Raw genomic sequence first — 23,275 nt, forward strand, 5'->3', positions numbered from 1 at the left:
TTGTATGCTGATCTGAACCCAATTCGTATCAGCTCGTTTGATTTCAGTTTGCTCTTGCATTTTTTTTTTATTTACTGCTATGAAGGCTTCATATTAGATGAAAGTACAGTTTACAAAGATATTTCATAGAAACTGTGCGTTTAATATTATTTTTTGTTTTTCAATCAGCAAAACTTATTCTAATTTAAACTTTCTAATTTAAGTTTTCTTTTTTATTTCTTTTGTATTATGTTGTTATTTAAGTAATAAAATTCCACTACTGTAACGTAAAAAAAAAATTATAGTGCTTATTGAAGAAAGCTATTCTCAAAGACAAGTTGTCCAAAAAACAAAATATTCAAGGACAACCATTAGAGAAATTATAAAAAAATTTAAAAACACGGGATCTCTTGAGGGTAAAATTCGAAGTGGAAGACCTCCAAGACATTTAAAAAATGTGTCTCTGCGAAATCGGAAAAAAACCTCCAGTGAACTAGCCCAAGACATTCAGGCTGCAAATGGGGCAAATGTTTCCTCATCTTACATTCGACGACATTTGCTAAAAGCTGGGTTAAGAGGGTGTGTTGCAGTTCGAAAGCCTTTATTACGTCGTGACAATAAAGAAAAAAGACTTAAATATGCAAAACAGCATAATAATTGGACGCAAGGAATGTAGGACCGTGTACTATACACAAATGAATCAATATTTGAATTGTTCGGTAGCAGAAGACGACAGCATGTAAGAAGGGTAGGAGAGGCGTATCACTCTGATTGTCTACATCCAACAATCGAGTATTGTTGTCAATCGACAGTTTATTAAACCTTCGAAAGTATTTCCTAAACATTTTCTACAAGAAATTTTTCTTTTTAATCCAATGTTTTTTCTTTTTAATCCAATGTTTTTTCTTTTTATAACTAAATCTTTATTTGCATTAGACATACCTAATCTCTGGTTTCTTCTTGGTCTTGTTTCTTCTTGGTCTGGTTTCTTCTTGGTTATTTTATTTTATAGTTTTGAATTATCTCGAAATGCAATTTAACTAACCAATCAGAATATTTTCTACCTATCACGGTTGAGTTATTTTATCCAATCATGCGTGTAATTAATTATTCATGCGCATCAATTATTCATATCTATTCATCTCTATGGAAACCCCGCGCAAACGCCGCTTAGTATTACTGCGGCGTTTTAAATTTTGTGCACTTGTGCTTTAGCTTTTTAAGTGTTAGTATGTCTCGAGTAAATATTCGTGGTCGTCATTGGCTTGCAACGTTTAACAATCCTAATGTTTTACCCAATTTGTTGGTTGAGTTTTTTAGTTCAAGTGGATTTAATTATATATTTCAGTTGGAAAGGGGAGATCAAGGAACGGAGCATTATCAAATTTATATTCGTACACCTATTTTTTTTTAATCGTTTATTGGATATGTTTACTTCTCGCGGTTGGTTGATTCATCTTGAACATGTGAGAAATAAATGTCGAGCAATGTTATATTGTTGCAAGATTGAAAGTAGAATAAGTGAGCAGTATTGGACCGATATAGAAGATCAGATACCTCATCCAAAGGTAAAGACTCTTGTTTCTATAAAACGTAAATTAGATTCTGGACAGTCATTAAATCAGATTATGGACAATGAAGACTTTTTTCCCACATGGTGTTCTTATAATAGATCATTGCTTATGTATAGCAGTCTTAAACAACCTAAGCGCAATTTTAAAACTTTTTGTGTGTATTTATTTGGTGAGCCAGGAGTAGGGAAATCTCGTCTTGCTTTTGATTTATGCAAGGAGTTATTTCCATTAGTACTCCCATATTATAGGACTAAAGGTCAGTGGTGGGACTTTTTTTCTAATGAACCTTGCATAATTTGGGACGACTATCGTGGCGATTGTTATGAAGCTCAAGAGCTTTTTAAACTGTGTGATCGTTACGATTATAAGGTTCAGATAAAGGGGGGATTTATGAATTTTAATTCTAAATTGATAGTTTTTACCAGTAATATCGATAGTTTATATTTATACCATGATGGTAAAGGTGCTCCTTTGGAGCGCCGAATTGATTGTAAATCTCGAGTTATATTATATGATGGAGATAATATAAAGTATTATGATTGTAAAATGAACGATTCTTATAGTACTGAGTTATTTGAATTTAGTAAATATGATTATATACGTTATTTAAAGGAAGATTTTGAATGAATAACATCATTATAAATTTTTAAAGAATATATTAAGTATTTAACCCAACTACATCAATGTTTTTAAATTGTACATAAACCGTCATTTGATAATATAAATAATCAGTGCTGCAATTTCTTTTTGGCCAAAACGTAGGTCCAAAGAATCTCATTAATAGGTTATTTCCATGTTCCTCACAATCAAACCATTGATATCTTTTTCCATCTGAATATGTTAATGATGGATCCGAATATACCACTGGACACCCTCTATACAGTTTCATTACCGTGGATACCATCACTGTCCCCAAGTTTAAGGAAAATATTTAGAAAAGTTGGATATAGAGCAGTTTTTAAATCGAATCCTAATTTAAGATCACTGCTAACGTGTAAAAACAAATCTAAATTACCACGCAATAGCCAACCCTGGGACTTACTTAATTGAATGTAACTGTTTAAAGAAATACGTTGGCGAAACGAAATTACAAATTAGAACTCGAACTCAACAACATCAAAAAAGCTTAAACGAGGGCAAGCATCATCAATCTGCAATAGCCAAACATAGTGAATCATGTCAAGAAGAAATTAATTGGGAGAGAACTAAAACTCTTAAAGTAGAGACAAAAACATTTGATCGGAAGGTCCGTGAGGCTCTTGAAATACAGAGGCACCAATGTTCCCCTCTAAATGGCGGGATTAATCTTGATAATGGGCAATTTGTAATAACTAAATTTTGGACACCACTTTTTACGTTTTTACGTAAGGATAATAAAGAAAGAAGCCATTCAACTGCTGACGTCAGCTAATTTTGACCGTTTTTTGTAACTTAAAATAATTTTACGAGCTGATGATGCTGGTAACTATAATCCAGCGAAAATTTCTCATAATGAATTAATACTTGAATTTAGAGAATTTGAATTATTTGATGTTTATCATTAATATATATAAATGTATATATATGTGTGTTTATAAATGTATACATATACATGAATTTATTGCATATTTGTGTGTAAAAATTAAAAAAAGAAATCATTAAATTAACTATACTGAATCATTCTTATCATTTGGAAGACTTATAATAAATTAAGTTTTGTCTTTATTAGGCTTAAGTGGAGCTTTTATACGTCATTAGTGAAATGGAAATGATGTTATTTGGTATCATTTTAAAAAACTATATGATGATGAACTGGAGCGTATATTAAAACTTATTTCAAAATTTACGTCTGATCATTTTAACTTGACACCGTTCTTTGTAATGAATATTCGATTGGCTACCCAAGTATTAAGTGAAACTGTTTAAAGTCTTTGAAAGTTATTACTCTACTTATATGCATAAATCTGCAGAACTGTACAATTTGCTGATAAATTTTTAATGTACGAAACCATTCAGTAAGTTTAACAAAGCGTAAGCCATTCATGGAACTTTATAAAAATATAAACGATGAGCGATTTGCATGGTTAAAAGAAAATTTTTTAAATAATTTAAATATTTGGAAAGGAAATGTTTCGTAACATGTAGGTGACTTTACAAATGATGAGCGAGAGAATATTTTTGTCTTCCTAAACGCATGAAAGCCTTATAATTACTTCATATTCTCTTATTTAGGTAACAAAATGCTTATTAAATACTGAAATGCCTAATGTTCTAAGTGAGTGTTTTAATCAAGATGTATTAGAAGAATATTTTAGAATACATCGTAGTATAGGAAGAAGAAATGAAAATCCTACCATTTATCAGTTTGGTTATCAGTCAAATACGTTAAAAATGCAGCGCTTAGTTGAGCCTGTTACTGGTATAACAAAGGTGCTCATAAAGCAAAACGTGTACCATCTTGGACAATTGTAGATGAAACTCCGCTTAAGAAACATTAAGATAAAAAAAAACGCTAAAGAGCATTAAGAGTTGCACAAACTTTTAATAATAAGACTTCTTAATAAGCGGTGTTTAGACATATAAATACATTTCATATAAATAATGAGATTTTCTTAATCAGTAGAAATATATAAAACTTTTTTTTTGTAATATAAAATTTGCTTTTATTTGATAAGCAAATACTCTTTACTCTTGTAAACAAAGTTTCTGAAATGCTTTTTTGATTGTTTTGCAAAAAGATTCCTTCATATTCCTTAAGTTTTAAAAAGCAAGAATCAAAGTCATTCTCTGTCAAATCAACATTTTTTTTTATTGGATCATGGTGTTAAATGATTGGAAAAAGTAGCAATATTAATATAATAATATTAATATAAATCAATATAATAACTTATGGTAAAAGCTCATTTTTATTTCGTTGCTTTTCACTACAGCTTCTAATAGCATTGATCTTGATGGCTCTCTTGAAACAATAGGAAGAATTTGAGCTTGTAGAAAGGATCAATAATGGTGGATAAAACATATCTCTCATCATTTTTATAATCTAGATTATCTTGAGAAAAGAATCTCTCATTTAAAGATGCTGAAAGATGTTCTGTTATTTGAACTGTACCATCTTTTTGATTAAATTTAGATAAAAATCTTTGTAAAGTACATATATTAGGACCAACTGTTGACAAACTACCAACGTCAGAATTCATAAACTTAGTAAGTTCATGAAAAGGTTTTAAAATATGCAATAGATTTTCAATGAATTTCCAATCATTTGATGTGAGGTTTTAAAATATGCAATAGATTTTCAATGGATTTCCAATCATTTGATGTGAGTGTTAGCAGCTCATTATATCAGCTAAATATATTTGAACTGCTCTTTTAAGTTTTAGAAGTCGTTCTAACATTAAGTATGCAATATTCCAACGAGTGGGGACATCATGCACTAAGAGTAGAGGTGTTTCATTTTGTTATTGTTGTAATAACTTAAGCTCTGTACATGCCTTTGATGAATGATTAAACTGGCCTGCTATTCTACGTGCTTTAGCTAATAAATCTATTACTGATCTTTGGGATAAAACTGCATACTTAATCATAAGCTGTAATAAATGAATTGTAAAATGAACTGATGTTATTTGAGCAAGTTTACTTCCTAGAGACATATTTGCAGCACCATCCTAAACTAAAATATGTCTTCTTTTTGAATTAATTTCCCAGCTTTTTAACATATTGATGAATTTCTCAGCTATATTTATTCCTGTCTGAGATTCTGGAAAATGTGAAGCATGGAGCCAGCATATTTCCGTTTAAAATAATTTTTTATCCAGTCTCCTGATAAAGAATTAAATGTTTTATCAGATGAGGAACAAGTCCAAATATCAGAAGTGAAACTTTAGACTGCTTTTATAATTTCATTAATAACTTTCTTTATATCATCATACAATTAAGGAAGAGCATTCTCTGAAAAAAAATGTCTGCTTGGGATCTAATTCCTGGGCTGTAAATGAGCCATTAAACGAATAAGTCAATCATCTTCAGTAATACTGAATGGTTGGGTATATAAAATGATCATCATAATTTTTTTTTTTTACGTATTTACTTTGACTTTTGATTATTAATAACCCATATCTTTTTTGATGAAATACTATCTCCAATAGACATTTGTTTTTACATATCACACATTTTCTTTGAAATTATCATGGTACCTTTTGAATGTTCTTGTGGAATTGAAGATGTTGAAGGTTCAATATCATTTTCTTTTTCCTCTTCATACAGTTTTAAATAAAACTTTTTGGCATGATTGTGCAGTGGAGTTGTAATAAACGATTTTTGACCAGAATTATTAGATCCCTTGCTTATCTGCTTTCCACATGGAATGCAAATTACTAACGATTCAGATGGATCATTTATTTTAACAAGCTTCCGAACAAAATTTGTCATTGTAGAATCTTTACCGTTGTAGTATTTAGTAATAATTAGCTTAAAAGAATACCTGTAATAGGTTTTGTAGATTAAAATTATGCGGATATTTGAAACAAGCTATCCGGGACACCCCAAATAGAAACCATTAAAGAAGTTAATTAAAACTAATAGAAATTCCAAAAAAGGTCACACTAGATATGCTTTCATAAAATTCCTAACAGAATCTAAAATTATGAACATCAGACAGTATGACCAAACATTGATAACTAGCAACACATTAAGACAGCTGAAATTAAATATTGCAGCTAGAGAATTAGAAAGTTGCAAAATAACTTAATTCAGAGAAAATTATCTTCAATATGGTGATAGTAATATTTCGTTAACGAAAATTATATTTTGCGTCATGTGACCAGCAAAAATTTTGTAACTGTAAACAGACTTATTACTTAACTAGCACGATTCTCATGTAATGAAAATACAATAAAGAAGAGATTAATTTCGTGTAGTCAATCGGACAGCGGGAAGTCATTTATTGCAATCCTGTTGTATGTGGATTTTTAACCACATGAAATCGGTAATTTTAACTGCCCAATGGGAGCAACTCCTTCACCATATATATTACAAAGTCTAATCAATTGTAATGCATACAGGTGAGACGAAATGGTATCCGAACACCTAGGTGTAATACAATTAATGAAACAATAACTTGAAAGAGCACCAACATTAGCAACTGATATGAAATACAAGGACGCATTACCGATTGACCCTCACCCAGTTTTAAAAAGAATGCACAGTGTCAAGAAATTTGATATTTTAAAGTGGTATCCACAAGAATATAAAGTATTTGAAAACAGATGCACAGTTATATATTTAAGAATCCCAGTTTTTGACTTCATAAATGAAGACAAGATATCGGAATACTCGAAATTAAACCCGGAACTTTTATATATGTATTATCACAAACACTTAAAATAGACTCAGATGTAAAAACAAATATATTTGAAAAACATTTGAATGAATTACATTATTAAATTTTAATACGTTTATAAATGGCTCTAATCCCTCTGACTCATCTTCGTTCTTTACAACAGATAAAAACATCGTAACAAAAACCGAAAAAACATCTTTTGATAACAATTAACAAATGTTAGGCTAGGATTTCCCTTAAATGGAGTTGGCATAAAAATAGTAGTAAGAGTTGCATCAGAACCAAACTTAGCCTGTATTTGTTTAGAACGAGTATAGTTCGGATCTTCAGGATAAAGTTTCATCCTGTCAAAAACCCATTCCGGACGAAAAACTTGAGCAGTATGTGTTAACCTTATTCTACCTTTAACAGCAGTAGGAAATAGATCATCTTCAACATAAGCAGGATCAACACAAAACATCACATTAACATTGTTAAACATTAACATTGTTAAATTTGCAGATGCTGGACATATTCCAAAAGAAGTAGAATCATGGTACAAAAATTTACCATCTAATAAAAGGTTCACCCAAACTCAGCGTTTGCCAGAACCAAACTTTGATGAGGATTATCTAGAAAATGACTTTGGGTACTTGAATTTTTTTAAGAGTAAAGTTCGTGCAATGGTAATACTATTAGTTAAATTACCAAATATAAATATTAAAACGTTTCCTACTATACAATATAAATTGTTAAACTTAATCAACTTATTGCTTTTAAATTAATAATTCCTAAATGAATCAACATATCTGTAAAGTTCTCTAATAGTTACAGAATGTAATATATATACAGTAAATTAACCATACAAATTGAAACATTTTTACCCGAAAAACAAATTTTAACTTAAAAGTTCTACTGAAATACTAATAACTGCATATTTTTTGTTGGTAACTTAATGAGTTTTTCTTTCTGTATAAGTTTTGAGTTCTGTATCAAAGAAAATTGTTTACATATCATCAGTGGCCCAAAGACTTATGCAAATGCAATTAGTAATTATTTGCATCCAGTTTTTCATGACAATATAATTACTGAGTTAATTTATTTAACTATTAATCGTGGGATTAATAAGAGGAGAAACAATATCGATCAATTCTTGCGTATATAATATGAAGTGTTAATTACCCTTCCTATAAAAAAAAAACATTAACAATTACATTGCATCATTATAGAGTTAAGAACGGTAGGAAATGTATTTTTAAATACTATTGCAATGAAAAAAACTCAAAACAACAACAACAACAAAAAATGACATAACCTAGATTTGGAATACAGTAGGGGAGAGCACGTTGCTAGATATAAGTGTTGACATAAGTGAATGAGATAAATGGAGCTTAGCTCGATAACATATGAGAGTTCAAAAGTCAAAGCTAACACTATAAGCGTTGAATGCAGAATTTAAAAAGGATTATCTAACAATGCAGATTAGAACAATTAAGCTAAGAGAGTGCTAGATTAAATATTTACACGTGCACGATTTAAATCAATTGAGATTTAAAATCTCCGAAAGTATGTTTACTGAATAGATTTGTTTTGTTCGGGCTTAATTCTTCGGGGTTATATTTTCGGGCTTAAATTTGGATGTTAAAAAAGATATAGGTTGTGTTTAAGGTTAAAAATAAAGTAGATTGCAGATGAAAATGAATCTAAATTGTCCAAAATTATCATTCAAGAAATAACTTAGTCTTAGCAAAGTTATAAACCTTTTATTGAATAATTACAAATAATGCAAACTTAAAAATGGTTGCATACTATTGTTTGACAAAAGTATTCTATCAAGAAGAAGCTATTGTTTGTATCCTTTTTTGTAAGACCCTTCCCTACACTATAAAAACAGATTTTATCCTTAAATAAATCAATCTTTTCTTAAAGAGTCACTCTATCATTTTTACCTAAAAAGTTATGCTTAACTTTATTCTTAACTCTATAGCTTTTTTCTTTATGTTTATGTACATTTCATAAATTCATATTTGTGTATTGTGTATATTGTGTATATATGTACATTTTATAAATTCTTATTTGTGTATATGTACCCAGCTAGGAAATAAACGTATATTATACATTTAAAATACGTCTTTAACCTACTCTTCGATACGTATATTCTTTTTCTTAAATGCAAATCTACAATAATTATTAATAAAATGAATATGATTTAAATGCGTTGGTAATAAACGTATAACAGACGTATTTTAAATACGTCTAAGATATCTATAAATTGAGTAATCAAACCAAATCTATAGTACTTATTAACTAGATGAATAAAATGTGTTGGTAATAGACGTACAACAAACTTATTTAAAACACGTATTAGATATTTAAAAATTCATTCAACAAATGCAAATCTGTGATAATTATAAATAGATATTTAAAAAAAAACATAAATATATTTATAATTACAATAATGTCATTTATAATAAAACACTTATGCTATTATAATTCAAATATTTCTCTTAAATATCAATGGAACGATGCAATCTTCCTGGGGTATTTTTAAGTTTATCTCCGACAATTCGAAATAATTCTTTTTCACTAACTTTATAACTGTCTTATATCGCTTCTAAAATAAGTCAAGCAATATATCGACAGCTTTGAATACAAGTCGTATTCAAAATTTTAGTTATAATGACTATTAAATATATACACACACACACACACACACATATATATATATATATATATATATATATATATATATATATATATATATATATATATATATATATATATATATATATATATAAGTACTATATAAAGTGCCATATGAAGTTCAATATCAAGTGCATTATAATTGAATATTGTTTCATTTATGAAAAATCCTTAAAAGCGATTGAATTTAGGTATCTCACCAAACATAACGTCCTTTAACTTTAGGTCTTTAAAAGAAATTTTTTTTTGTTTAGCTTTACGCTTACTCCCTTTAATGTTCTTATTGGTCATCAGGTTTACGGAAAACAATCCAAAATTGAAAAAATATATAAGCTATAATTGATATATATTTTAAATCGTAGAATTTAAGATTTACATATCACTTATATCTTACATTCGCTTTCATCACATATATAACATTATAACAATGCTTTCTTTTACTTGTTTATTTTAATACAGACAATTTATATCAAAAATTTCCTTGAAGTTGTTTGAATAAGTTTACAAAAAAAACTATTTCAGCTAAAATAACGGGTGTTCCCTAGTAATGAGCTAAAAAATGAAACTTTTAGAACTCTAAACCACCGTTAATTAAAAAAGATAATAAGATGCAACCATGTTTTAAAATAAACCAATCAGAGCACACAAAAAGTCTTGATTTTATGAAAACAAAACCGAATTTTTTTAATTTTGAATTTACCTTATTACACTGAGTTTAAATAAAAATCCTAGGAATTTTATTTAATAAAAATGAATAAGCTTACTCATTTTGATGATCATTGAAAAAAAACAGTATATATATGCATATTTATCGTATATTGTATATTTTTCTTACAACTATGCTTTCTTAATTAAAAGTAGAAAATAAAGATAAAACATACTTTCCCAATATATTTCTGGTACAATATGCCATATCCACACCACCAATATTTTTCAGTTTAGATAACTAAAAAAGGCGCTATTTAAAGCTTATTTAAGTTGTTTTCAACCCCTTTCTCAATAGGCTTCCTAAATTTCTAAAAATATTTTGTGTATGCATTATTCATTATACAGCGGTGGCCAAAAATTAAAGACCACTCTTTTTTTTTTCAAAATTTACTTTTAACCTTAGTATAATTTTATTTTGGAAAAAGGTATCAAAAAAAGAAAAACATTTTTAGAAAGAATTTTTATTATATTTTATATTTATTATAAAAGAATTTATAATTTTTTTACAAAATAATGTTAAAAAATTAAAAAACTGACTAGTAAAAAATATAAATGGGAAAAAAAATTGGACAAAATTTTAAGACCAGTTTCAAAAATATTTCAAAAAGCAATAAAAAAATAATTTAGAAACGTGTTGTTCCTCCATTTGTTTTCAAGCACTCTTGTACTCGTTCTGGCATTGAATTCATTAAAGTTTTGATTACTTCATCAGGCACATTTTTCAAATGATGAGAGATAGAAGATTTCAAATCTTCCAAATTGTAAAGTTGTTCTTTACCAAGCTTTTGATCAAGCCACGACCATAAATTCTCTATTGGATTCGAGTCTGGACTATTGGCAGGCCATGGAAGCACTTGAATTTTATTAGAATCGAACCAATTGCTAACAACATGCACTTTATGACACGACGCATTATCTTGCTGGAAAACAAATCCATCTTGCAACCGCCATAAATCAATGCTAGGAATAAGCGAGTTTTTCAAAATTTTGATATACCTTTCTTTGTTGAGTCTACCATCGAATAAATGAAAAACGCCAACTCCACAGGCACTCATACAGGCCCAAATGCCTATTGAACCACTGCCTTGTTTTGTTCGTTTCAAAATGCATGATTCATCGAACCGTTTGCTTGGAAGTCTACGCAACATTATGCAACCTTTTCGGTTGTCTACCTCAACGTTCATTTCATCACTAAAGACCATACGGCTCCACTGATCTGTTGACCAATTTTTATGTAGTTTGCACCACTCTTTCCTGGCAAATTTTTGTTTTTTATTTAAGCGTGGTTTTTTTGCAGCAGCACGCCATAAATAATTTAAATTGTGGAGGACCCTTTGCACAGTTCTAGGGCTTGCTTTCAGACCATTTGACAGTGTCCATTTCGTAGACAAGTCCGTAGATGATGCTTGTCTGTTTTCTTTCATTAATCTCACTAACGAGCAAACATCACAGTCATTTGAAATTTTATTGTGTCCAGTCCTATGATGATCATTAATTGACCGGGTCTCTTTGTATCGTTGAATTATGTTAATAACGCAAGAGTGAGACCTTCCGAGCTTTTCTGCTATTTGTCTGATGCTATAGCCTTCTTCTTTTAATACAAGAGCCGCGCATCTGTCTTTTTCTTAGATCTTTGCACACATTTTTGCAATATTTTTATATCCTTATTGCAATTCAAAAAATAAATGTTTATTTGATATCAAAACTCAGGTTTCAACGTTTTATTTTATAGCCAACGTAATAAGCAATTAAGACAGTTAAAAAAAATAATGGATTATTATTTTTAATAAGTGCAAATTAAAGATTTGAAAGTGGTCGTTAAATTTTGTCCAACTTATTTAAAGAAGATTTATAAGTACTCATCAGTTTTTTAATAAGTTAAACGCTATTTTATTAGAATTAGATTAAAAAAATTATACCACTTTAATCCGTATGTTTTAATTAACAAGATATTAAAAAAAAATCAAATATGTTAGTTAGAATCTTCTTAATTTTAATTTAAAGATTAAGAAACCAACTAAAAAATGAGTGGTCTTTAATTTTTGGCCACCGCTGTATTGATAGCGAATAGTGTTTATCAAGTATTAAAAAATCATCTGATATTTATATCGTCTAAAATATTAATAGAGATAAAAATCATTATCACTGCAATGATAACACGATTTAAAAAACATTAATATTATCTGTTTTATATATTAAATAAAAAACTAGCATACGAATGCTTTTCGTTGCACATCATTCTTGAAAGTTTCTTGGCGCTAATACACTTTCGCACCTTCTCCGTACTTTCAGATTTTAATTGCAGATTCTGAAAGATCGTCGTTTAAAACGAAAAAAAAAGGTATTCAACAACAAATTTCATCAAAGTAAAGGGCTCTAACTCGATCTCGAAGTTTTGAAAAAATACACACAAAAACGCTAATATTCGTCATCTTTAAAAAATGTAACCAGTTTACTTATGTTTTGTTTGAAAAACAGTTTTGTTTATTAAATAACCTGGTTTTATTGTCATCTCGCATTATAATGTACTTGCTCAAACATCGTTGTTATAAAGTCATTAGTTATAAGTCATTTAGTTCCTTATCTTATTATTAACTACGACGATTTTGCAAAACGTAAGCACGAAATATGCAATGTTTTAAGTACACTAAAATTAAATTGTTTAATAAATAAACTTAAAAATAACTTCTTATAAACTTCTAAAATAATTTTTTGCATTGATTTATGATTTTCTTGTCTTTTATTAAATAAATATAATAACAAGTTTCATGAAACAATTTTTTTCCTATCAAAATCGATAGATATCAACAACTTGTTTCCAAAAATGGAAAAAACCGTGTTTAAATCTTTGCGCCTACACGAACTCTGCCAAGTAATCAGGAATCATTTCTCGATTAGAGGAACCGAATATTGCTTTGAACTTTGATTTACTTATCTGCCACATTGCCTCAGCTCTATTTGTTGTAACTCCAGTAATATAGTCTACAAAGTGATACGTATGGTCGACTGTTCCATGTTGATAGCCGTGTCCTGCCACATTTCCATACGCAGTGCCCACATATCGCTCCATATCACAGTACCAGGCATTATCCATTGTCTAATGATTGGTATAAGAGTGGCAGCGTCTCGACGCTCAACAGGAATAAGGAACCCTTCTTTTGTGGTGAAATCATAACCTCCTAAAATCCATTATTCTCCAAGAATTCTTCCGCGATTCCTTTTTGTAAATAAGGACTCGTCAATTTCAATAATTCCGGGACCACCTAATTGAAATGGGTTTTTCAAGAAATAGTTAGCAGCTATGTCTCGACAAAATTGATTCCAATCTACGACCGTTGATTGACTAAAAATTTCTTACTCCTTTCTAATATCTTCCGACGACATTCTTCTACTTTTGCCAGCACTACGTGTCCACAAATAGGTAATTCCAGTTCAAAGAACGATCTCATTTACCAGTCAAGTAAGTTCTAAACGAAAAGATTTTAGTTGCAAACTAAAACACTTAAAAAGGAAAAAAACATCCAGTTCAGGAACTTTAAAATGACCTCTTTTGTTCAATAGTTTTGGAGGCTCAATTTTTGAGATGACATCCTTCCAACTGTAAATTAATTTGTCTTTCTTCTGGGGCCAAATCCAGCACTTGCTTTTCTTCTCCATGCAATCAATTATTGGCCCTTCTTCATTTACATCAAGCATCTTGTCAATGAGTCCTGCATAGTAGTTTTGGGCATACAACGCCACTACAAAATCGCCTTCCTTCAAACACTTCTTTTTGTCCAAGCTCCATTGTAGGAAAATCCTGTCTTTCAAGTCAAGTATTATCTTTACTTTCTGAAAAGTTAAAATTATCTGACATGTCGTAGAGTGACATAATTGAGTCATCATCACTAATGCTATCAGGACTGTCAATTTCTTCTTCACAGATAATCTTTCTCGGTTTTTTACTTTTGCCTCCATTGCTCGTTGAAGGGACGTTTTCCTCGAGCAACAAATCTTCATAGCAAATGCTTTTGCCAGGTAGTGCATTCAATTTCTTTCGCTTCCTCTTCTCTTTTGTGTTACTTTTACACTCATCTCTTTTCTTAGAAATGTGTTCAATAAAGGTTTCAGTGACAATGCTGGAGTCCACTTCTTTCTGTGGAAGTCTTTTAAGAGCATTTTCTTTGCAGAGTGGATAAATACCAGTTTTTCTAAATCCCGAAACAATATTGTTTCATTTTTCTGCATTAAGTCCATCAACCAGCTCTTTTAGCAGTCTAGGGAATATATCTTTTGGAATATTTGCCAGATTTCTTCCATGTTCTGATTCTTTCCAAGTGGTTAGGATTTTCTGCCATGCTGCTTTCACTGGCGCAAAGTATGAAACATCCAGTGGATGAGTTAAGTGGCTGGAATGAGTAGGCAGGCACACAAACTTTATGTTATTCTTTTGACAGGCTTGGAGTACTTCAGCATTTATGTGTGAGCAGAGATTGTCCCCAATTAAAACCTTTTGTCCTTCCTGCTTTTTAAGTCTAGGGAGCAAAGCACTAAAAAACCAGTCCTCGAACGTGGCCATGTCGAACCATCCGCTCTTTGTACGGTTGTACCTGCAACCTTTTGGCCCTCCCTCAGTCCATGTAGACCATAAATGTTCTGATTTATAAACTACATAAGGGCTCAGCATCTCACCAACTGCATTTCCACACGTCATAATAGATGTGCAAGACTTAGTAGAGTTCATAATTCGCTCCATAAATTTCGATCCCCTTTTACAAATTACTTTAGTGGTTCCTGGGTCATCCCGAAGATTTATCTCATCATAATTCCACAGATTTTTTGGCGGAATGCTCTCAACAGATTCACTAAGTTGATCAATGTACTTTGTTATTACAACTTCGTCAACTGCAGCACGAACTGTTTTTATGTTGCTGCATTCTCGAACCGTCAGTGTAGGGTTCCGCTTTCTAAACAATCTTACTCATTCAATGCCTGGAAGATTATTTTTAAACTGAGGGATTGTGCGCCCAGTTTTGTCTAGATAACCCTTAATCATAAATTTAAGGTCTATTTTAGTTAAGGGGAATCCAAATTCAGCCATCTTACAAATATGCTCCACAAAGACTTTCTCTTGCTTCGCGTCTAACACAGTTGGCCTTCCTGGATTTTTATTAAAAATAATCTTTAACTTGTTTTTTATTGTACTTCTTGAGATTTTGTACAGTTTAAAGGCACTAGTTTGAGCGCACCTTCCTGATCGAATGTCATCAAGACATTTTTGGAGAGTTTCATTTAAATAGTCAGCATACTTACGACTACCAACTTTCCGCACATAGTTTCTAGGCATGCTGATTTCACTACCCTTGAATCTCACCTGGAAACAACAAAATGGTATCAGTAACCAGTACCAAAAGATTATTAATGTATATAAAACAATAAGTAAAATAATTAACATTTATAAAACAAAATTATAAATTGTGGGATCACTTTGGCCAATAATAGGCTTGGCCAAAGTTACCCCACTTAGGCTGGAATAGGTTATGCCATAATATTCATAGCAATAAACAAAAAAAATTGATTACATATTATTGTAATAATTAAGTTAATGTCTAACAACTATATATGTAAGTAATTAGAGTATTTACTTACTTTGTAAATTCGTATTTAGTTAGGTGTACATGGAAAAGTTTGGAAGGTAAATATTGATGTAACCATAACAACAAAACTTTTACTGCCAGTAGTGCCAACCTAAAAAAAGCTGAAAAATTAAATACCCACATAATAATTAAAGTTAAAGTGTAATCTATGATTTGCATGTATGAAAGTGGGAAAAAATATATATTTAATGGAGTTATAAGCTCAATTATCTTTTTACCGAAGTGTGGCAAAAGTTACCCACGCTGGCCAAAGTAACCTCCTTTGACGGTATATATAATAGTTCAAATATATATTATAAAATATTAATCATCTGAAAACATTTCTTGCAAAAGTTAATTACATTGTTTCACTCATTATAAATAAAATAAACCTGTTACACTTACTCATACATAAAGGTTGTTGCTGTTGCAGACAATTATTTTCTAATGTTAGCCTATTTTGAGACTTTGCATTGAATCTGCTGCTTTATGTAAAGGAGGAGATGAAGGTGGATGTGGAGGTGGAGGACAAAGCTGATTTTGTAAGGATTTCTTTTTTTTTCCCTTTGCTAAATTTTAATATCAATAAGTTAAACAATTATTAAAAAAAAACATCTTTATTCCATTAAATGCAAATATTTATGTTACTGAAGTTTTTAACAACTCAACTGATATTTTGTTATATCAGTGTTTTTTTCTGAAGATTCAGAGTCGTAGTCATGATCAGTTTCATCACCAAGATTCTCACCATACCTGTATGATCTATGAACAATTAAAATAAAGCATGTAATAAAATTTAACATAACATATATAAACACAGGATTAGCTAACCTGTTTCTCTTTCTTTTGCCTCCCTTATCACTATACTTGATGAAAATTGTGCATCAATAGACTTCTGACGAGCTACTAATTCATTTTCTAAGAATACCATAAAAACATATTAATTTAATTCGAATGCCATTAAAACATGTTCATTTAAACAAGTAATTAAATTTACTACATGCAAGATATTCATGGCTGGCTTTAAACTTAAAGCATTTAATTTAAATTGAACTCTGTAATATTTGTACCTGCAGTACTAAAGATTCTAGCATGATATATAATCCAATCTGTTTGTGGGTCCACACCACCCTCTTGTTTTGAATTGGATATTTTGAGTGCGTTTTGATAAAACGGGTTATAAAATTGCATGTGAATTTTATTTTTTTCAGATGTTTAATATCTGCAACATCAACTCTCTTTACAAGCCATTTCATTGGCAGATGATCAGTTTCATTTGTGTCCTCATAAGATACAACAGCGTACATTATGCTTCAGAATAAATATCTAAGCAAAAAATTTTGCTGTGAAAAAATGAATTTATCGACATTATCTTTGATTTATTTTATTTTGAAAATCTTGTTTTTTTGAACATTTTTACTTTATGATAAAACAAAAGTAAATACTATTTAAAAACTTATCTTTGTGTATATATGTGTATGTATGTAATGTAAGATAATGTAATGTAATGCAGTACAACGTAATGCAATATAGCCTAATGTAATGTAATGTATGGACGTATGTATGAATGTATGTATGAATGTATGTATGTATTTATGTATGTATGTATGTATACTTAATCACTTTTTAATAGATATTAGTTTCATTAGCATTAAACAAATAAACTAGTTTGTATATAATATTTTGAACTACTAATTTAAAAGATTTGTAAAGTTTTTCAAAATAATAAAACTAAAAAATTTATTTTGCTTTCATTATTACAAATTATCAAAACAACATCGATATAAAAACTTGAAATCTATAAGTTATAACTTATTAATAATGCATTTGCGGAATTACAACAAAACCAATTTTATATGGAAGCAGTACACATTTAGTTGATATATTAGTTAATTCATAAACTTCATATAAACCATTGGTTTCTCAACATAATAAATTGATAGGCGATCTGAAGAAATTGGATTGGTAAAAAATGATCTAACAACAGAAAATCCTTCAAACATAATGTAACCAAACATAACTTAATGTAATGGTTGATTTCTTTGGAGGATTATCTTGGAAAATGTTCCTAACAAATCCAATCTTACCTTTTACAGTAAAACAGTTGTCACCAACAAAGATTGATATAAAATGTTTTGACATTTGGCATTGTTTGTATTAAACAGCTTGTATAAGAAATAAATAAAGGCCCATTCATGTGAGGCTTAAAAAATTTGCACATTTCAGATATCAACAAGCTGTTGCTATCTTGACTTTGAATTTCAAAAATACGTTTCACTATTTGAACACAAGGTGGATGAGGAATGCGAACGAGCTTTTTTAACCTTCCTAAATAACTCTCATATTTTAATGATGAACAACTATCACATCAAATTGTTTGGCATCATCTGCTAAATGTATGAGAGAATGTACATTGTAAACGAATTGATCTTTACCATAAATATGGGAAAAAGTTTGAACAAAATACTGCAATAACTGGCCTGCGTAGTCAGTGTAATATTGAATCAGTGATGACCTTAAAAGAATTTGAATTGCTATAGATAAATATAAAAAATGTTTGTACATATTTTTTGTTAAAACTGTTTTCAAAATAACAGGACCTGTATACAGAAAAAAATGTGTAAGTTCAGTTGTTTTCCACTGTTTAAACTCAGATAAAGCACGAGGTTTACGAGAAAGTTCCCTTGATATTTATGGCTGAATCATTATCAACTTGTCAGATATTTCAGAAACTTAAGTTTGTGATAACTTACAGGTGAATGGTCCATGCAGCCACAAATTTATAAGTCGCCTTATAACACCTAAACAAACTAAATGCATGTAGTCTAATGGAAAACCAGTAATCATCCCAAAACTCAACTCTTTTTATGGTGAAATACCAACATGATGGGGAGGATCACTTCTTTGAAAAAAACTAGAGTCAGTTCTGTGTGAAACAAACATATCTGGCAATATGATTTTATAATAATACTCTCCATGCTGTGTGCAATGTTCACAACAATTATAACTGTTGTGACTTTTAATGCAATTTACAAATGCTCGAGCAGGAGTATCACATATTACAGCACCCAATTTTATTTACAACGAATTTTGCAGATTCAAGTTCCTTGATTTCTAAAACAAAATCTTTTAAACATTCTTTTATGGGGGTAGGTTTTTTATTGCTATAAAAAAGTGCAATGGGAAAAACTAATGTATTTAGCTCAACAACTTATCCTAAAATAGGCCAGAGAGCAGTCATAGAATTGTTAAGTAAAGGAATTCCATCGATGTTTACATGTAGTGTTAGTTGACTTATATTAGCCAACTTTTGAGGTTCTTTAGTCAATATTGACAACCAGTACTTTGATCCAAAATAAAAATACTCTCCCCCTGCTGCTGTTCTAGTTTCAATCTTTCTTTTTGAATGTAAAAGTGTCCTTGCATCTTTAGGAACATCTAAACCATTTTTTTGCATAATACTAAGAAGTCCTGATACAGCACTTTGAGAAACATTGTAATTTGTAGCCCATTTAGCAAGGTCATCTTGAATATTAGTAATTTCATTTACTTCCTCGTTAGAAATTTTACAAGTATCATTTTCATTCTCTTCATCGGAATCAACGTAACGATATACCCATTCACAAGAATCATCAACCAAAATATTATTCAACAACTCGGATTCATTGCATGATACTTCTTTCACATTTCTTGCTATTTCAGCAGCAGTTTTTCTACGTTTTGAACTCATAATAAGGTTACTTATATCTTTGTAATTTTACAAAATGTTTTTCTGTTATTCAACAAAATTAACTAATTAACAAACAATAAATAGATAATAATATAATAACAAATAATATAAAAAAAGTATATGGGTAATAAAATCTTTTTAGGTTATAAATATTCCCCAATTACCAAAATAGTTTTTTTTATAAATTAAATGAAGATAGATTTTGTAAAGTATATGCGGTAAAAATTATTAACAACGTATATGTTGCTTTTTCGCGGCGAACGCAACGTTTCAACTCTACATTTTCTCTTCTAATAAAAAACTCCCATCCACAAAAAATTAGCCTTCAATTTACACTTTACAAATCAACTCAAATATGTTCATAAGAATACCGCTCAAAGTATGTTTACAGGATTTTAAGGAAACTGCGCAATGTCCACTCTTTGTAATTGCTTTCGCACGTAGTTTAATTACAGTATCTCAGACAACTAAAAACCAGTGTTTTCAACTTAATGTTTCAATCAATTTGCAAAAATCAACATAGAATTATCTATAAATAGTTATTGTAAACATAACGAAATATACCAATATTTGAAAAAGAAACAACATTAAAGCGTAAAAGAAATATAATATTAACAAAATTCGCAAAAACTTTCACACAACAAAATGGCAATTTCAAACTTCATCCCTGAGGTAAATTCTAAAACAGTCGATATGTGGTGTTAACGCCCGGGAAAACCGTACGGTTCCCGTCTGACTCCCGGTGCCATAACCGGATAAAAACCATACCAGATCCCCGGTTCAATACCGTACGGGACCCGTCTGACTCCCGGTACCATAACCCGGATAAAAACCATACCAGATCCCCGGTTCAATACCGTACGGGACCCGTCTGTATAGGCTAGCTGGGAGCCATTTTTAAACCGAAGAATTACTACTCTATTGATAAGTTCAGACTTACGTATAGTTTCTTGGTGCACTCGCAACTTACTCATATGAAGAAAAAATGCAACATTTATTTCTTTTGAGTCAAGTGGAATATTGTAAAAAGAAGATATTTGATTTAATCTAAACTTAAATCACAATTATAGCTTACCAAAAACAAATTTTTCTTTCAGCAAGCAAAACTTTTGGTTTGTTTCTTTCAACAAGCAAAACGTTTGGAAACAAACAAACAAACGTTTGGAAACATCGAAGGGAGTTTTCTATTGAGATGGTTTTTGTTGAATGAAGTGTTACTTCATTAAACTGAGCATGTCGTTTTGCCACTTGAACCACAGGATTACTTGAATTGCTTGAATTACTTGAATTTTTTAATTTTTGCATATAGTTTTCTAAAGGGAAGGCTGATATTTGATTTAGTAAGCACCCTATATAAACAACATCTTCGCGTATATGGACTAGGTTGTGTACATTGTAAACACAGAAGTCATCACCACATATATCGTTTGCTGACATAACAAAGAATAAAAGCAAATTGTGTGCTTAAACAACAAAAGGATTCCTGAAATGATTGTCTTCAGTCTAAAGTATTCTCATAGCAACATGAAAACACATAAAATGATTATACATTTTTTTAGAAACGACGCTTTTTTAAAAGTAAAGGCCCAGAGTATAATAAGAAATGCCTGAACTCAGTAGCTTTCCAAAATGGTAAGTCGGACAATGATCAAGGCTCACAACCTTAAACAAAAGCACAAGTTTTGAATTACAAAAAAACATTTTACCTGTGATGTTTAAATCAACCAAATTAGATAATGGTTAGATAAATGATATGATTATATAATTGATTATATAATTGATAGATATGATTAGATAAGTGTTTTTTGCATAACAAGGATGATTTTTGCATAACGAGGATGATTCCACACAAATAAAAAATCTATTCGAGTTTATCAATAAAAAATTATGCATATTTTTTAAAGATGATAAAAGGTATATTAAATATATATATTTTAACCTTTTGATGGCCAAGTGGTACAAACTGATGGAAACTACGTGTTCCAGGTATGGTATTTGCAGTATCCAATCATTCCTTAAGAGTGTTTCTCACCAAAGTTATATCTTCTGATGATATATAAATAAAATGTACACCTTCAACGTTTTCATTACAATATTTGAGCATTGCTTGTGGAGATAAATATGATTACCCATATCTCTTTGCAAGCTTGCTAGTGTTGCTAAACGTTTGACTGTACCATCTATCCCATCCCAAAGTTGCTTACCGTGACTAGTTGCAAAAAAGTTCCATTTAGCAGAAAGACCAAAATCTTCAAGATGGAAACAAAGATTCAAAATATTTTTACGATTCTTGTATTGACCTGCACACCCATCCGAAAAGTATTCAATATTTTTTATTTGAGGTAGATTTGTTTTAATATCATTGCTGACAACATCAATAATTTTGTAAACCATGTTCACACCATGTATCATATCATCTGAAATAATACAAAAAGATTTGTGATTGAGAAAACCTTCTTTTTTGAAATAGATCATCACAGATGTAGTGTACATTGTAAATTTATCCAATGAAAGCTTTGTACTTCATCCTGAACTTAAAATTTATAGTTTTCTGATAAATCACCCAGAAATAATGATGTTAACTCATTCATATCTTCCTTTCTTGATCTCAGCTATGATGCTTGATTTTTAGGTTAATATGAGTGTGGTGCAAGTTTAGTCAGTTTTTTACATACTAAGTCAATGTATTCAGACACTGGCTCTTTATTATGTGTTAAGTTTGACCTATCTGTTGTTGTCAACTGATCAAATTCTACTTCATCGTCATCTTCAAACTCTCCAATTAAATCATAAAGTTTTTCAACCAACGATAACCAATGATATACAACAAACGTTAATTGATGTGCAAAACAGAGGAGGATTATCAGCTGTTAACAAAAACATGCAGCATTTATTTGTTAAAGTCGAGGAATGTTTTCGCATAAAAACTGGTTTTTATAGCATTAAAAAAATTGACATTCCAAAAATTACAAATGAATTATTAAGGAGTGAAGAAATATTATGCTATTATAATAGTCATTGCGATGCTTCAGGAATAGTTGTGGAGAAAGAATTTTAAAAAAATTTATTAGAAAATATGATGCAATTATATTGTAGAGTGCGTTCCTTTTCATTAGCAAAGGACATTACAGAAAAGCATAAAAAGTATTTAAAAGTGGAAAAGTCTAAGGGACTTAGAAAAGATATAAAAAAGGCGACAAAAACTTATAATATATATCAAATAAAGTATTTTAATTACAAATGTAGAATAAATAATATACCAGATAAATATATATGTAATTATAAATATGTAATTAAATATTTTATGACATACAACTCATTAAATAATTTTTCTTCCAAATGTATGGTTATTTTTAATTTTGTGTATATATATATATATATTTATGATTAGTAAAAGACTTCTTCACTCGAGAGTGCTCAATAGCCTGCTGGCAAGAGCAATTACATAGAAGATACAGCAAAGGATGACAACTTTGTCGTCAAATGACTTTTTCGTTATTAAATGCTGCTCTTTTTACTTTTAATGAATACTAGATGTTAAAAAATAAATAAATCTGATACTTCATCATATTCCATCAAATACCGATTGTTATTTTCATCAATCATGTAATTTATCATCTTTTTCATTTGGAAAGAAATTTTTTTAACTCAAATTCAATTTTTTTCATTT

The 23,275-nt window shown here is 29.9% G+C and overlaps 1 protein-coding gene and 1 pseudogene across 1 annotated transcript; both read left to right on the plus strand.

Annotated features, from left to right (window-relative positions):
- The first annotated feature begins 1,406 nt into the window (after window positions 1-1,406).
- Window positions 1,407-2,180, plus strand: LOC149876479 (uncharacterized). The gene has a single exon (XM_090075396.1). It carries the CDS (start codon window positions 1,407-1,409, stop codon window positions 2,178-2,180), a length of 774 nt encoding a protein of 257 aa, XP_089931522.1.
- Window positions 2,181-3,293: 1,113 nt separating this feature from the next.
- Window positions 3,294-4,004, plus strand: LOC149876480 (uncharacterized; annotated as a pseudogene).
- Window positions 4,005-23,275: the final 19,271 nt, after the last annotated feature.

This window comes from Hydra viridissima, unplaced genomic scaffold, assembly GCF_058129835.1.
Source record: "Hydra viridissima isolate aposymbiotic clone 2 unplaced genomic scaffold, HvirCarnegie_v1 scaffold_20, whole genome shotgun sequence".
Taxonomy (NCBI): Eukaryota; Metazoa; Cnidaria; class Hydrozoa; order Anthoathecata; family Hydridae; genus Hydra; species Hydra viridissima.

Coding starts and splice junctions, on each gene's coding strand:
- LOC149876479 (XM_090075396.1), top strand. CDS start 1,407: ATGTTTACTTCTCGCGGTTGGTTGATTCATCTTGAACATGTGAGAAAT.